Source organism: Trichosurus vulpecula, chromosome 5 (assembly GCF_011100635.1).
Source record: "Trichosurus vulpecula isolate mTriVul1 chromosome 5, mTriVul1.pri, whole genome shotgun sequence".
NCBI lineage: Eukaryota > Metazoa > Chordata > Mammalia > Diprotodontia > Phalangeridae > Trichosurus > Trichosurus vulpecula.
In genome coordinates, this window is record NC_050577.1 from 37621018 (window position 1) to 37637882 (window position 16865).

Here is a 16865-nt window from a genome sequence, read left to right on the forward strand (position 1 = left end):
AAGTAAAAAATCACTTCTGATTGGTTTTCTAAATAGATTTTCAAAAAAAAAAAGTGTGGAATAAAGCACAACACTTTTTCAGTAACAGCAGAAATCAAATGTTTTCTTCAACAAGCTCAGATGACATGGAATTTCATTGAGCTGCTGAAAAAACTCAATGAAAGGAGATGAAAAAAAACGGGCTATTAGGTGCATGAAAGTTAGATGTGCGTGAATAGGGCTGGGATAAAGACACCGTCGAGCCTGGGTCCGATTAGTGGACAGCACTCAGCCTCCAATTCCCACGTCGGTTTATTTTCTCACCCTCTCCCTGCCTTGGGTCAAACTTCCTATCTTCAAATGTGACTGAGTATTCTTTTGGCCCAATTCCCAAAGAAGAGAGAGGCAGCTTCAGCTAGCAGAGAGCATGACATCGGCAAGACCCAAGTGTCAGCTCAGTCTGACTGTGTGACCCTGGGCAAATCACATGCCCCCTCAGGGCTCTGGGCAACTCTCTCAGCCTCCAAGTTGCAGAGAATCTGCCTTGGTGAAGGAGTATCCTCATTAGGAGTTCCCTATACCAAATAAATTACAGATCTGGTCCCTATCTCTAATTCCACTTAGTTCAAAAGTAAACAGGTAAGAAAGGGGGATTATGGGAATAAAGGGTGTCATCTAGCATATTAAAAAAGGAATAAAAATTGAGCAGAGTTTAATCTTCACATGTCCTATTTTCAGTCTTTCAGTGACAAGCCTTCAATGGATGGTCTGTACTCACTACCTCAATTTCCCCTTCATCCTCTCCCCTCCACAGCTCTCTGTAACTGGGCTTTTATTCTCACCACCCTACCGGAATGGCATTCTCAAAGCATGATCTCCTTGTCATTAAATCAAATGACCAGAGTACAGGACTAGGAGCAAAGGGCAGGAGCTGTAGGGAGGTGGCTTTCTGCTCCGTGTATGAAACAGGGCCCCAGGGATTTGAGCCGTCCCCAAATGGAATGCTGTGCCTCTGAAGGTAGCCAGTTCCTCACCCTGGAAGGCTTCAGCTAGGGAGAGGAGCAGAGAACTTGTTGGAGATGCTGATCTCTGTGGTCCTTTCCATCTTTGAGATTCTCTCCTTCTTGTTATTAATATCAATTCTCCGTGACTTCTCTGCAGCATCTGATGGAACCCGTGCCTTCTCAAAACTCTAATTCTTTTCCTCTAGGACACAGAAGAACCCTGGATCTCTTCTATCTGTAACTGCTCCTCCTCTGCTTCTCTCATTTCTTCAGTCTTCAGGTCTCGCCCTCTCCCAAAGATGATCTCCCCCATTACCAAAGAGGCAGCTAGGTGGTCTGTGCACAGAGTACTGGACCTGGAGTCAGGAAGACCTGAGTTCAAATGCTGACTCAGGCCCTTAATAGTTGTGTGATTGTGGGCAAGTCCTTAACCTATAAAATGACGGAAATAAATAGTACCTTGTTGCTTCAGTCATGTCTGACTCTGTGATCTCTTTTGGGTTTTTCTTGGCAAAGATACTGGAATGGTTGGCTATTTCCTTCTCCAGCTCATTCGACAGATGAGAAAACTGAAGAAAAGGGGAGTTAAGTGACTTGCCCAGGGTCACACAGCTAATACCTGAGGCCAGATTTGAACTTAGGTCTTTCTGACTCTAGGAATGTTGTAAGGACCAAAAAAGATAACATTTTTAAAGTATCTAGGAAACCTTAAAGTGCTATGTAGGTGTAAGCTATTATGTTTATCCAGTTCAATAAACATTTCAAGTGCTGTGGATACAATTAATAAAAAGGAAAATAGTCCCTGCCCTCAAGGAGCTTATAATCTAAAAGGGGGGGGTGTGACATTATCTCTATACAATTAACCCATATTCCTAGGCCTGAGTTTTCTAGGTCCAGCCCTATAATCTTCAGTTGTCTACTCAACAGGTCAACTCAAATGTCCCATTGGTACTACCCATTGTGCACACCTAAACCTGAACTCACATCTTCGGGCCAAAGCTCATTTTCGATCCTGACTCCAGGCAAACTAAGTGAATCCTGTAGACTCCTGAGCGAGATGCCTGCCTTTCTGACACTTTGAATTTTTTTTTCAACAGTCAAGCTGACTTACCATGGAATGGCACCTCTACCAGGGGGCAGGAGCCAGGCCCTCTGACGTATCTCAGAATGGGTGATTTCCATAGCCTCTTCTATCAGGGAGTGTGATGCCACGGGAAGCAGGGCAGCCTCAGTTAGCCCGGTCATCTCGAACGCACAAACTACTTTCTTACAATGATCTGGATTAGCACAGTGTTTGGCACATGATAGGTACTTAATTGATTGATTTGATTTTGGGGGTACAAACTAGATACCAATTAGGTAAGTGGTGAGTCAAAGACTTGTAGTCATTTCATTTGGTTTGGCTCACGGTCACACAGGAATTTACTACTGTTTCTAGCTCCCTTTCCAAATCTACCCTTACTCCCAACCCAGACATGAGACACAGTGCTAGGCACTGCAGGGTTAATAACAATAACAGAGTGGACTTTCTTCTCTATATTTCTTAACTCCCGTCATCACCAAAGAAGTTAGGTCCTTTTCTGGATGCCAATTTAACTTTTCCCTCTAACAGTATCAGATTAAAACCTCTCTCCTCAGAGGCAGTTGACCCTTGAGTCAATCATTTCCTCGATATTTATCAAATGATGACCTGATGTGATGCCCATAGCATTTCTGCACACACATTTTTAGAAAAAATCCTAACTTCCATCACGACTCAACCCAACCTTCTTCCTTTCTTCCCTCAGAGTCACCATCTGGAATCTCCAGTCTCCTGGCTTGGGTTTCTACATGCCCAGGAGCAGGAGTCTATGGGAGCCAATTTCAATAGGCTGGCAGGAATCAATTGTTCTATTTTATGTGTGAGCATTTCCACCTTGGAAATTGGCAAATGCTGCAAATCGGAGCTTGATTTATTGTTTTATTGATGGTTTTGATTTAAGAAAGCAATGGAGAAAATATTAGTAAGGCAGATTAAACTTCAAAGGTGTCATACGTGCATCACCCCCCACCCCCCCCACCCACACACCCACACCCACTGACAGCTAGCTGTTCAACATTTATCAGCACACCCCTGTCCAGGAGCAACCTTACTTAAGCACAGTGCCAATGATTTAGAGGTAGAAGGGTCCTTAAAGGCCATGGAGTCCAACCCTCTTGTTTTAGAGATGAGAAACTGAGGCCCAAAAGCTTAAAGTGATGTGTCCATGGTCTAAACGGGTAGTGATTCATCTCCAGTGCTCTCTTTTTTATACCAGTCATGTCAACATGCATTTATTAAGTGCCCACTATATGCCAGGCATTGTGCTAAGCAATAATGATATAAAGATGGGGGGAGGGGGAACCCCCCAGTCTTTGCTCTCAAGAAGCTTGTTGTCTAATGGCATTAATATCATCATTTCTAAAGACCAATTACATCCCTGTTACTCTTGCTCCAGTCGGACTTTAGCCTTAAGCTACATGTGAGTTTGGGGTCCTGCATGGCCAAGGAGCTCAGTCTCTTACCTCTGTGTGAGCTGCAGATGAATTGGCTTTTCAAAGTTAAAAAGGAACCTAAAAATAATCCTCTCCCGTAGGGCGCTTTGCATTTCCGTCATTGTAATTTCCAGATTAAAGCTTTGCTGATAGAATTACAGTTACCTATCAAAATAAGAATCTGGTGCAAATCCCTTTTGAACCAGCTCTTTTTTTCTGACACAAATTAGCATTTCTTGATATGACTAATGACTATCTGTCCTTGCCGGTAACTATAAACACAAGAAACAAAAGATCAGGAGACTTTAAAATAAATGCTCAGGATAACAGAAGTGTTGTGTAGGTGGACAGGCCCACAACATGGACTGTGAAACCCAAAGATTGTTTCTGATCTCCCCCCACCCCCCAGTCATCCAGTGAGCCCCGTGAATTCTGGCGCTGCCGGTAACCTACAACACCTGTGACAGAAGGCCTCTTTAGGGGCCTCCCCAAATACCCATGACGCATGACCCATGATGAAGGAAGACAGACGAATATCGTGAAATCACAGAGCTATTGAATTTCAGAGCCGGAATGGACTTTGGGGCGGTAACCTGGTCCGACCAAGGTATTGGCTTATGGTCATTGGATCTTTACTTAAAAATCTCCAAGGAGGGAGGAGTGCCCAACCTCCAGCGGAGCCCCATTCCTCTCTGGGACTGTTTGGAAGTTCAACAGTAATAATTACAAATATGATCTCATTCCATCCTCACAATAATTCTGGGAGGTAGGTGCTATTATCTTCATTTTACAGGTGAGGAAACTGAGGCAAATAGAGATTAAGATACTTGCCCCAGGACACAAAGCAAGTAAGTACCTGAGGCCGAATTTGAATTCAGATCTTTCTGACCTTAGACCTAGCACTTAGCACTGTGCCTAGCACATAGTAGGGGCTTAATAAATGTTTACTGATTGATTGATTATTCACTGTGTCATCTAGCTGCCTGTGATCCCTCTCTGTGTCCTCATACATTATTCTAGTTAGGCCCTCTGGGGACAAACAGAATGAATACAATCTCACTTCTAAGTGACAGCCTTTCGAATATTTGAAGACAGCTATCATATCCCAGGACACAGAAAGATGACTCAGTAGATAGGGCACTGGGACATGAGTTCAAATCCAGCCTCAGACACTTACTATCTTTGTGACCCTGGGCAAGTCACTTCACCCTGTTTGCCTCAGTTTCCTCATCTGTAAAATAAGCTGGAGAAGGAAACGGCAAACCGGTCCAGTATCTCTGCCAACAAACCCCCATAGACAGTATTGGCGTGCTATGGTCCATGGAGTCATGGAGTTGGACACGACTGAACAACAACACTCATAACCCATCTGATTTTCTGTTTTCAGGGCCAAGCATGTATTGAACTCATTAAGATAGAGACCAGACCCATGCTTTTACTGGGAACCTCAGGATGAGAACACCACCTCTAGCAATGCAGCTGGGGGCCTTCACCACCATTTTGTTTTCAAGAGTTGCCTTGAGTGTAACCCCAGGTTAACGAGCCAGTAGGTATCAGAGGCAGGATTTGAACACAAATCTCTGTGGCTCTGACACCAGTGTTCCACCCTCCAGGTCACACACAGCTGCCTCTGAATTTACTGTATACTTAAAAACCAAGACAAAACAAAACCGAAATCCCAAGCTTCAGGGTATAGAGGACTGCTGTTTTGTGGTTTTCTACTCTTCTTTATATAGAAATATTCATGTTTGTTGGTATTTGTCAAATATATATATATATATATATTTAAATATATAAATTTTTAAAATATATATTTTTAAAAAGGATAAGGCAGAGGGAGGGAAGGAAGGGAGAGAACTGAGAACTCAATTTTTTAAAAAAAATGTTAAAAATTGATTTACATGTAATTGGAAAAAAATATTTAAAGAAGTGCTGAAAAAGGTAAAAGATAAGACAGAGGCAGTGATGAGCAAATGCTAAGGAAGGAAGTGAGCAGATTAAATTAGGTGCTGCCATCTCTTCCTCTCTCTCCCCATGCTGCCTTCTGCCCAGTTTACAATCTTTCTGCCTCTGTTCACTTAAGAGATGGGCAGCTAGGTGGGGCAATGGATAGAGCTCTGGGCCTGGAGTCAGGAAGTCCTGAGTTCAAATCCAACCTCAGACACTTCCTAAACTATGTGACTCTGGACAAGTCACTTCACCCTATTTGCCTCAGTTTCCTCATCTGTAAAATGAGCCAGAGAAGAAAATGGCAAACCCGTCCAGTATTTTTGCCAAGGAAACCCCAAATGCAGCCGCAGAGAATCAAACAGGACTAAAAAGACTCAACGGCAACAGCAACAAAAAAGTCCCTTATGGGACAGCTATGTGGGGCTTGGCATCATGAAGATCTGAGTTCAAATCCAGCCTCAGACACTCACTATCCGTGTGACCCTGGGCAAGTCACGTAACCCCTATTTGCCTCAGTTCATCTGCAAAATGGGGACACACTGGAGAAGGGAATGGCAGGCCATGCCAGTATCTCTACCAAGAAGACCCAACGGACGAGTAAATCCAAGAGTTCCCAAAGAGTCAGACACGACTCGATGACTGACCAGCACACGTCCCCCTCAGAGCTCTAAATCCTCAGTTAATAACAATAATTATAGCTAATAACAGCTAACGATTACAGAGTGCTGTGATAAGTGCTTTACAAAATGATCTCGTTTGACATAATACTGACTTGTAACAAAAGCTTGTTTCAGGATTAATTTTTGTTCTTATTTTGAGACGGGATGTTCCTACCGTATCCAGACTGCACCTACAGAGCCACTCACAAGCCAGTCCCAGTAACGACTGTTGCAGACTCTTTAACCTGTCCTGTTTTTCCCACTTGGGCTGATTTGCCCTCCTTAAGCGGCCGCTACTCCTGGAGGGCTCCCCACAACGGTGCCAGGCTTAGTGAGGATGCCGGATCAGCTTTGGCTTTCCTACAGCTCGGAACTCCTGGACTCAAGCGATCCGCCAAGCGTTGGCTTCCTGGAGCGTCAGGGATTCAAGGTGTGTGCTCCCAGCAGCCAGTCAGACTTCTCCTCAAAGGCAGCAGAATCCAGACATAGAACAGCAATGAAGCCACACAAGCACTAGAGATTTTACCGCCCTGGTCAGGGCTCAGCTCACAGTACAAGTTTAATACATACTACCTGACTGACCCTTTGCTTAGAATGAATCTTTTAAAAGCTGACACCTGAAGCAAAATTTAAAATGCAAAGAAAATCCTAATAGGTAAAGAAAAGCCTTCTTGCTTTTCCTGGATTCCTCAACCCCACCCCTCCCCCCAATTTTTATAATATGGAAATTGGGTAGGGCATATTTGTGGTATAGGAGAGTGAAGTGAGATTTATTTATCATTGTTCAAAACCCCCTACACATCTGTTCCACATCTGGAATAGAGAATGAGACTGCAAAGTCTGAACATTAAAACAGTCGCATCAGCATTTGAAGACGCGACAGTATTCAAAACCTTGAAACCTTGGTAAGACGTTAGTAAAGGTTGCAGTGAGTGAGTCCAAATGCTGCTGAACTCTAAATATGCTATCACATCTTGGCCATTCATTGCCAAGCTGTCAGAGGCCTACCTTCTTTAATACGTACTGGGAAATCCTGGATCATTAGTTCAAGATTGGCCAATGTCAAGTAGCTGCAAAATACATATATTTTTTTTCATCTGAAATTTCTTGGTGGAATTAAAAACAGGAAAGTGCAGTATTCTGGACAATGCACAGGACAGTGGTCATAACATTATTTGTTATTCTTATTATAATTTTTAAGAAAGAGAAGCAAATTGGCACTTACCCGCCTTCTGACACTGTACGATCTTCTCGTAGACAGAATCGGCATTTTCAATTAAAGTCTTGATGGTCTGAATCATCTGTATGGGGAATATCCAGACGTAATGATTAACTCTGATAACTGTCTAGCGTTCTAGATTATAAGCCCCTGACACATTTCCACTTGCACAAATATTGTCTGAGGCTTTTGATCTGAAATGTCGGTCCGAGTTTAAGGTTTGTGGTCTCCTTTGTGAGAGTTGATTGGGTATAAGACCCAGTGGAGAGCGGAGAGGTGCCCACTGTTTTCCTGTGGTTACAGGTGCTTCTAATGTCCTCAGCTACAATACGGGCAACATAACCTTGAACTTGAACCCTGAGTCAGTAAAGGAGGACTGAGTTTAGTGTCTCAGATGGCAAAGCTACAAATAAGCTTGCATGGCTGGTGACTGGAGATGGAAAGAAAGCGTCCTTTTAAATCATTCGCGGTAACAACCCTGTCAGTGTTTAGTCCCGACACCTACGCATTTCACACAACTCAGCCAAATGGCCTTTATTGAAAATCTGATCGTGCTCTATTTATGACTTAAAACAAAGATGAAAAATCTCATGCATTTAAGGCTGTCATTAATAGTACTGGGTTGTTGTTTTTTCCTTTTAATTTGATCCAAATGCATCTTGATGGAACTCAAAATTCTAAGAAATGAAGGTTAAACCTTATTTTTATTCGTAATTGGGAAAAATAAAATAGAAAAATTATTTTTAAAAGAGTCTGGAAATAGAAAGATGTGACTTGTTCCAAAGGGTGCTCACTCGCTTATTTTAACAAGAAGTTGGATGAGGAGGAAGGAACCAGACTGAGCTGATCTGGACCACGACAATGCAACGTGTTATTTTATTCACTGGAAGAAAAAAAAAGTCCTCATGAAGACTAGTGTTAAGACTAGCTGTCTTCCTGGCTCTGAAATCACAAGCAAAATGCACTTTAACTAGCACCCTCAGCTATTACCTGCCTGTCCCACACAAAGCTGCCGATTATTTTATCTGATGAAATTCAAACAACCAAATGACTGGAAACGTTTGTCTGTCATACATCATGGTCTACAGAAGAGCCCACATTATCTTTGTGGTTGGTGTTCAATCATTTCTGTTGTATCTGACTCTTGGTGACCCCCATTTGGGGTTTTCTTGGTGAAGATACTGGAGTGGTTTGCCATTTCCTTCTCCAGCTCATTTGACAGATGAGGAAACTGAGGCAAACAAGGTGAAGTGACTTGCCCAAGGTCATACAGCTAGTAAATGTCTGAGGCTGGATTTGAATTCAGGTCCTTCTACCTCCAGGGCCAGGGCTCTATCACCTAGCTGCCCCTTCCTGTTTATTGTGATCTTGTCACATGTTAAATCCTCCAGAAGAATGTGAACTCTGAGGACAGGGCTGTTTCATTTTTGTCCTTGTATGTCTACTCCCTAGACCAGCGCCAGGCTACGTACACAGTAGACACTTAATAAGTGCTTGTTGGACTGAATTGTACCCTTTCAAAAAGACATTAGATCCTCAGGGTATAATAATACTATCTAGCACTTATGTAGCATTTTAATGTCTGCGAAGCATTTTATGTGTATTAACTCATTTGGGCCTCATAATATCTAGCCTTGTGTTATTATCATCCCCATTTTACAGATGCAGAAACAGATTGAAAAAAGTTAAGTGACTGGCCCAGGAGCACACAGCATATAAGCGTCCAGAGCAGGATTTGAACTCAGGCCATCTTGAATCCAACACTCTATCCAATGTTCAAGCCACTGTCCTTTGCCAGTTAGTCTGTTATCAGCATTGACTAGGTGCTCACCATGTTCAGAACACCGTAGGAGGCTGTGAAAGGCATTTTATAGTCGGAATCCCAAGGAAGAGATTTCAATCTTTTGAATTTCATGTTTTCAAACGGGCATTTTAGATTCTGATTAATTTCCTGCGGAATTAAAGCGTATTAATCTGTGGCCTGGCATATCAGAGAGGCATTGACAGGATAGAAATGAGGAGAATAGAAATGACATCTTGTAGAATGACTGTGACGCCGCCCTCATTAAGTCGTGATCACACCCCCAAATCAACATCAGCCTTTGAAAGCTCGCCTGGGTTCCAATCGGGCCGTGTGGAGCTGGCCGGGACGGGCACCACAGCCCACGCTCCATCTAGTCTAGCAGGCTCCATCTGTCATCGCCCTGGAGGACGCAAAGAACTCCCAGAGTCACAGAATCACTCCTTGGTTCCCTATCACCTCAAGGCTAGAATCCAAACTCCCCACAGCCTGGCATTTAAAACCCTCTATAATCCGGTTCTCATTTACCTTCTCAGGCTTTGGCCATCTTTCTCCCTGAGGGAAATGTATGGTCCAGTCAAACTGGCCTAATAACTGTTTCCTGAACTCAGTGGGTCACCCCTATGCGTGCTGCCGCAGAGGCTGCCACCAGGCACTCCCTCCCCAAAGCTCAGCCCAGGTGCTCCTCATAACGACGACGACAACAGTCGTGGTAGCTGACCCACAGCCTTTCTCAGGGGTTACTGTTTTCTCCCTCTTAAAACTCTCTCCTTCTTGAAGTTACTTTTCATGTTTACTTATCTATGGACACGTTGGCCCACCAACAGCCTCTCTGAGAGTACATCTTATATCTACAGTGACTAGTGCTTGTAATAGGGATTTAATAAATACTTATTGAAACTGATGATGAAACTGACGAGGGGAGCAGAACCAGGAGAACACAGTACACAGTAACAGCCACACTGTGCGATGATTAACTTTGATAGACTCGGCTCTTCCCAGCAATGCAAGGATCAGAGACAGCTCCAAAAGACTCATAATGGAAAGGGCTGTCCACGTGCAGAGAAAGAACTACGGAGGCTGAATGCACATTGAGGCAGACTATTTGCTTTCTCTTTTTTGTTTTGTTTTGTTTCTCCTCTCTCGTGGTTCCTCCCGTTGGTTCTAATTCTTCTTTACAACACGACTAACATGAAAATAGGTTTAATATGAATGTATATGTAGTGCCTATATCAGATTGCATGATGTCTTGGGGAGGGGGGAAGGGAGAGAAGGGGAGAAAATTTAAAACTCAAAAGCTTATGGAGCTGAAGGTTAAAAACTAAAAATAAATGAATTTTAAAAATACTTATCGAACTGAATTATTAAACACCCTCCGGGTGTAAGGCGTTGTGTTCATCTTTGAACAGAGACCTAAGAGAGGTGTGTTGGGCAAGATGGCCACATCCTGGAGAGCTGCCAAGTCCCGGTCCAAATAAGATAATATTTGTAAAGAACCTAGCTCAGCACTTGGCATACAGTAAGGGCTTAACAAATGTTTGTTCTGTTCCCCTTTTCAAAGGGGTCTGGAATTTTTTTTTGCTCCCTTAGTTCAATTCAACCCTTTACACCCTCCAAGAGATAAGACACATCATCTAGCAAGAGGTATCGACTGTTCTTAACCTTCCCTCTACTGATTTTGGTTTTATTTAGAAAAGCCTTCTGGGATAAGGGCCTGAACAGATGACTCTGATTGGAACCACGATACATCTCCCAATTCAGGGCATTGGCTGAAAAGCATCTAGACTTTTTGACTCCTGCCATTTGAAACACACTGCAGGCTTGGAAATGGGTCTTTGTCTTTGGTGACCAAATATTGGCTTACCTGCCGGTGAGCAATCCTCCCTGTGTGTGCTAATCTAAGCCCTATGGCAGAAAATCATCCTTCATCCCCATCGCCTTCCTCCCCAGAGGAAACAGAGCTAAGCAGATTTTTATTACTGTTGTTGTTGTTATGTAAATCTGATTTCCCAAAGCGCTGCTGAGGCCAATGGATTCAACGGCCTCTGAGGTCCCTTTTAATGTTAGAGCTATGATTCTATGATTCTATTCTCTGTGGTTGAGTTAAGCAGGAATTTAATAGTTACCATAGCAGAGAATCAATTGCTTTAGTTAATTCAATCAAATTCTTTAAAATGCTTATTAAATAATCTATTATGTACAACATGATGTTAGGCACTAGGTACCAAGAAAAAAAACACAAAAGCCCCTGACCTCATAGAGCTTATATTCTAGAGAGAGGGTACAGAAAGCCTGTATGCAAGTAAGGCAAAGTCTATAAAAAAGTAAGCATAAAATGATTTCAAAAGAGTTGTTATTCACTTGTGTCTGACTCCTTGTGACCCCATTTGGGATTTTCTTGGCAGTTTGCCATTTCCTTCTCCAGCTTATTTTGCAGATGAGGAAACTGAGGCAAAGAGGGTGAAGTGACTTGTCCTGGGTCACCCAGCTAGTAAGTGGCTGAGGCTGGATTTGAACTCAGGTCCTCTTGACTCCAATGCAGGCATTCTATCCACTGGGCCACCTAGCTGCCCCAATTTCAAAAGAGAGGGTGTGCCAATTACAGGAGAGATCACGTAGAAGCTGGCACCTGAGCTGGGCTTTGACGAAAGGTAGGGATTTTATGAAGCCCAGGTGAAGAGTCAAAATATCTCATTTTCTATCAGCCGGTTTTGCTTTTAAAAAAAGTTGCTTAGAATCTCATTTTTAAGTAAAAAGAAAGTGGTTACTGCTTCAAACTCTTTAAATTTCAGAGCTTGTAGTTACTTAGGTTTCAATAGTATTCTCCCTCTGGCAATGATGGTGCTCTTCATTTAGTAAATTAGTCCAAGGTATTAGGCCAAAGAGAACATCTAGAGAGATAAATAAGCAAAGGAAAACAGACATTCTTGCATAATCTTGCTGTTTCTTTTGCTATTTTCATAGCAAATATGAAAACCCCTCAAGAGCAGCATGTCTTTATAAGCAGAGGGGAGTTTCCCAAACTCAAGCATGCATCCCCTCTAACAGGATGGGCACCAGTGCTTCCGGATACAAAGGCTCTGCCAAGAGCTTTTCTTGGTGCCAGCCCAATTCACACAAAGATGCCATAGAGATGGTTGCCTTAATGCTCCAAGCCTTTGCCTAGCATCTCCTCTAATGGACTATGCATTAGTGTGGAGGACAGGTACATTTCAATTCCTGGAACTATGTTAAAAACAACAACAAAAAATTAATTAGAGAATTAACATAAACTAGAATGTCAATTTGTGATCATCATTGGTTGGAACACTGAGCTCAGAGAAATGAGAAGCCACAAGAGCAGGGCAGACACACAAATACAAAACTTCTGTTTCAGTTTTATTTGAACTTGCAGGAAAAAAAAAAAGTATCTTGCACTGATCAACAGATTGCGTTGTCCGAAACAGCCCTGGACTTTGATATAACAAGAAGTCAAACCTCCATTTTTATAAATTAGATGATCAAGGAAAACAGAATGATTATATTTCTGTAGATTTCCATTTGGCCTTTTTCTTCAGAATGTGAACGCCCAATGAATGAAGGACTGGACTGGGTGTGAGTGAATTTCTGGGTCCTCTACTCACCTCACCCCCATTTGCTTCTCAATGACCAGACCTTTCCAATATGGTTCCTCCAGGGCAGGGTCAGTTTCACTTTTGTCAGTTACACCCAGCCGATGGAAGCTACAGAATGGGAGCTTAATAACACTGGATTGACTGAGGTAGCGCAGCTTCTTTCTTTTTACAGATTGGGAAACAGAGGCCCAATGAGGAAATGTGTTGACCAACACAGAAATCTGGAGTGGTGGAGCTGGAATGTGGCTCCAGGGCTTCCAGCTCCAAATCTAGGGGACTTCCCACCTTATCACATATTGTTTGTTTTATTTATTATCCAGCTCTAAGGAGCATTAAAGCAAAGTTGTTCTAAGTAAGAAAAGACAGCTTTGAGAAGAGAAAGTTTGCTAATGACACTAGGAACTGATTTGGCTACTCTTCAATATTTCAAAAATTTGAGATTCTAAGGCTGTGGAAATTGCCTGCACCATTGGTGGTCCCAACTCATCTCGAACTTTCTGTTATTTAGTAGACAAATCCTAGGGAGTTTCCTGATGTTTATTGGGTAAGTAACTTGTTGAGTTAATAAGCCTCAGAGGCAGGATTTAAACCCTGCTCTTCCTAACTCCAACTGCAGCACTCTATTCCCTTCTATGATGGTTCATTCAAGCTCATAAACCCTGGATGTTTCATGTAAAAAGCGCAAAACCCTATAGGTTAACTCCTTATCGATCTTTGGATCCGAGAGACAAATTCATTCTTCCTTTCCTATGTTGATATTTGTTTGTTTTAACATAGAACATGATCAAATTTGAGAAAACAGATGAAGTCAGTTGTCATCCATCACCCTTTCACAGCCAAACATCTGACACTGAGTGAGATGCTTCTTGTTTGGAAGAAAGGGCAGGCTATGTATTCACTTTATGGGTCCTTCTGTTCTGAGTCAAGCTTCAACACCCAGAGGACCAGGAACATGTGGAATATTATTTTAGGTAGGCAAACGGCATGTTTAGCAAAATCAGTAGTAACAGTTGCTAGAGGATGGTAGCAATCACACAGTGGCAAACATCTGGATGTTTGGAAACATCTACATTTCTTCCATTTTCATCAGGATGTTTGAGGTCATGAAGACAAAGAGTAGAAGCAATTACACTTCAGAAAGTTCTTAGTTCTTTTTTTTAAACCAAAAAAAAAAAGCCTCACCAGATCTCTCTGTACTCTCATACAGAGAGTAATAATAAGAATGCCTCCCTCAAACGTTTTTCCTGCAACCCCATCTCTAGATGTACAGGGTGCTCCTAAAGTCTGGACACATAGGCAAAATGCATATTTTCAAGAAATGAAATGAATGAAATTTTCAACAACATTTTATTTGTTTGGAATACTCACAAATAACATCTTCAATATGATTTCCATCATTTGTGATGCGAAGGTTGATGCGCTTTGCAAGATTCACGTGAACTCGATGCAATAACTCCACATTGCCATCAGTTTTGGCACATTCACTCCTTATGCTTTCAATCAAGCGTGTTGCATCTGTGATTTTCATTGAGTACACCTCCTCCTTTAGCATACCCCAGAAAAAGAAGTCAAGGGGGCTAAGGTCTGTTAATATTCCAAATATTTCAAAATATGCATTTTGCCTATGTGTCCAGACTTTAGAGACAGCCTGTACAGTTTTTCCTTTGTCTTTTTCAGTCCTTCGCCTTCTTCAAATCCTATTAACTATCCCTGTTGGATAATGGAAAGAGGGCCAGATTTGGAGTCAAAGGACTGAGTTTGAATCTCCTATCCTGACACTTAGTAGCTTTGTAAACCCAAGCAAGTCACTTAAACTCTATGTGCCCCTAATAGCTCCCAAAGACTTGGGACACGGACCGCTGTCATTTGCTCTCTTTTAGTGGGCAGAGCTCCTCAAGTTGTGACAATAATTGTCTTCCAAGGGGGCACTGGAACTTCCTAGTGTAGTGTACAGCCAGTTGGCCTAACCCTTGGGCCAGTAGGCCAGGACTGGTGGGAATGACAAAAGCATTTAAAAATTAGAAGACCCTTCTAGCCTGTATCCATGAACCACTTATCCAATTTCAGAGCCTTTTAGGTGACACCGATGTTTACAGATGAAGAACCCTTTTGGATGCAGTTTCTATGGATCAGAGGATTTCCATGTTTATTTCAAGACCCCAGTTGACTGGGGGAGGATCCCAGGAGAGTCTGCTTAAGCCAGGACCAACTTTGCTGGACTCTGAGCAGATAAATTTAAGTGCCCACATAAAAGGAGTTTAAGATCCTCAGAAGAAAGTAGTGAAATAAATCTGGTGTGGTCCTAAGCTTCGCTTTGTCCAATGATAGAAAGAAGCACTATCTGTACTGCTCAAATTCCCTGGGAGATTGTGAGCCCTCCATTCTACATTGTGTGATGTGTAGCTCTACACAGTAAATCAATTTCCAAATGCCAGTCCTGGGGCAGAAAAGAAAGAAAGTCCCTTGGGAATATCCAAACATTGATGCTTTCACTGGGGTTATTCTTGAATGAAAGAATCCTTTTCTGGGCCGCTCACAATGCCTCTTACTCTGGTGGTGAAGTCTCTTACACGATAACTAAGGGATAGTGTGTCTCTGAATGAGGGTCCAGAAAACAGACTTCAGGCAGCGAGCAGATCTCAGAGAACAGTTAAGCCCCTTAAGACAGTGAAAATGTAGAAGAGCCAACAAATGCCATTTCATTATGTGGAGGCAGAATTCCCCACAGGTGTGGGCAACTTCATGAAAAGAACCCAGCTGTGTGTTGCTGTGAGACACCTTCTCCCCCACTTTAGATTAGGGATGGCTGCCAGCCTTCCTGCTAAGCAAGGGCTTCAGAAGGGAGGGGAGGTCCAAGGATTGGGGGGTCCCAAATTATAAGTTTCAATGTGGTGGAGTTATTCCTTAAGAGCACCATCAATAGTTCTATTCATGGTCTTTCCCCCTCTCCCTCCCTAACTCTCAGCACTTATAAAGTAGTCATTTCCAGAGGAACACTATCCTAGTTTCTTCATGAAATTTCAACCTTGCCTTCACAGTTTTACTATGCAAATAATGAGAAAATGGACAAATAATGTATTTTCAGAAATGTCCTAACATAACCTTGGGAGAAGTCAGTTAACTAAGCATTATTTGCTTCATCTGGAAAATGAGGGGTACTGAACTGAATGACCTCCAAGGTGATGCAACTACAACCCTCTGATTTGTTAGGAAAAAATACTACTAATATTTTCAAATCAAATCAACAAATTATTATTGGGGAGATTGGGGCCAAATTGTAGAGGGCCTTGAATGCCAGGCTATGGAGCAGTAGGAAGTTACTGGTGTTTTTTGAGCAGGGGAGGGATATAAATCAGAATGGCACTTTAACAAAATTAATCTGGTAACAGCATATACGATGGATTGGGAAGAGATTCGACAAAAGGCGACCAGTCAAGAGTCTGCTGGGTTAAAGAATGGGTGGGTAGAGAAACATTGGTTCCATTCACAAAAATAGGGAGTGAGGAAGACAATTCAGGTTATGGGGTAGAAAGAGGTGGAACACAGGAGTGAGACAAGTTGTCTGAGAAATGTTCAGTTGGAGGGGACAGCAGGGCATCCAAGAGGAAATTTACAACAAATCGGTAGAGATTTGGAACTGGATCTCTGGAGAGAGATTTGAGTCATCCACACAGATTTCCTAATTAAAGCCATGAGAGGGAACGAGGCTTCTGAGAAAGAGAGAGAAGGTAGCAACGTAAATGTCAAAGACCCAAGAAATGGATCTCAGACAAAACTCACGTGTTAAGGAACAGGCAGGAGACTGATGAAGGAGCAGTCGGTGGGCAGGGGAGGTTTTCTGTAAGTCACGGGAAGTGACTTTGAAGAAGGAGGTCTTCCAGCGTCAAAGGCTGTTACCAAAGGGTCAAGGAGAAGGAAGACAAAGAAAGGACATTGGGAGGTTAGGGGTCCTGGATCTATCATCAACCTACTACGTGGCCTTGGTCAAGTCACTGGCCTTCCTTCTCATTTCAGATAGGAGGGTGTTGGGCTGTGACTAAATGATCTCAAGGTCTCATTTGAACTCTAAATCTACAATTCTCATTGACTCCTAAAGTCCCCTCCAGTTCTGAGAGTACAGAAACA

General features: G+C 42.6%; 1 protein-coding gene across 3 annotated transcripts in view; it reads right to left on the minus strand.

Moving 5' to 3' along the window:
* The window catches only part of PLCL2 (phospholipase C like 2), a 227761-nt gene that overhangs the window by 41117 nt on the left and 169779 nt on the right, over positions 1-16865 (minus strand). For all 3 annotated transcript variants that reach the window (XM_036761542.1, XM_036761543.1, XM_036761544.1), the window contains exon 5: positions 7332-7407. In XM_036761542.1, the coding sequence (XP_036617437.1) occupies positions 7332-7407 (76 nt within the window). The remainder of the gene's footprint in view (positions 1-7331; positions 7408-16865) is intronic.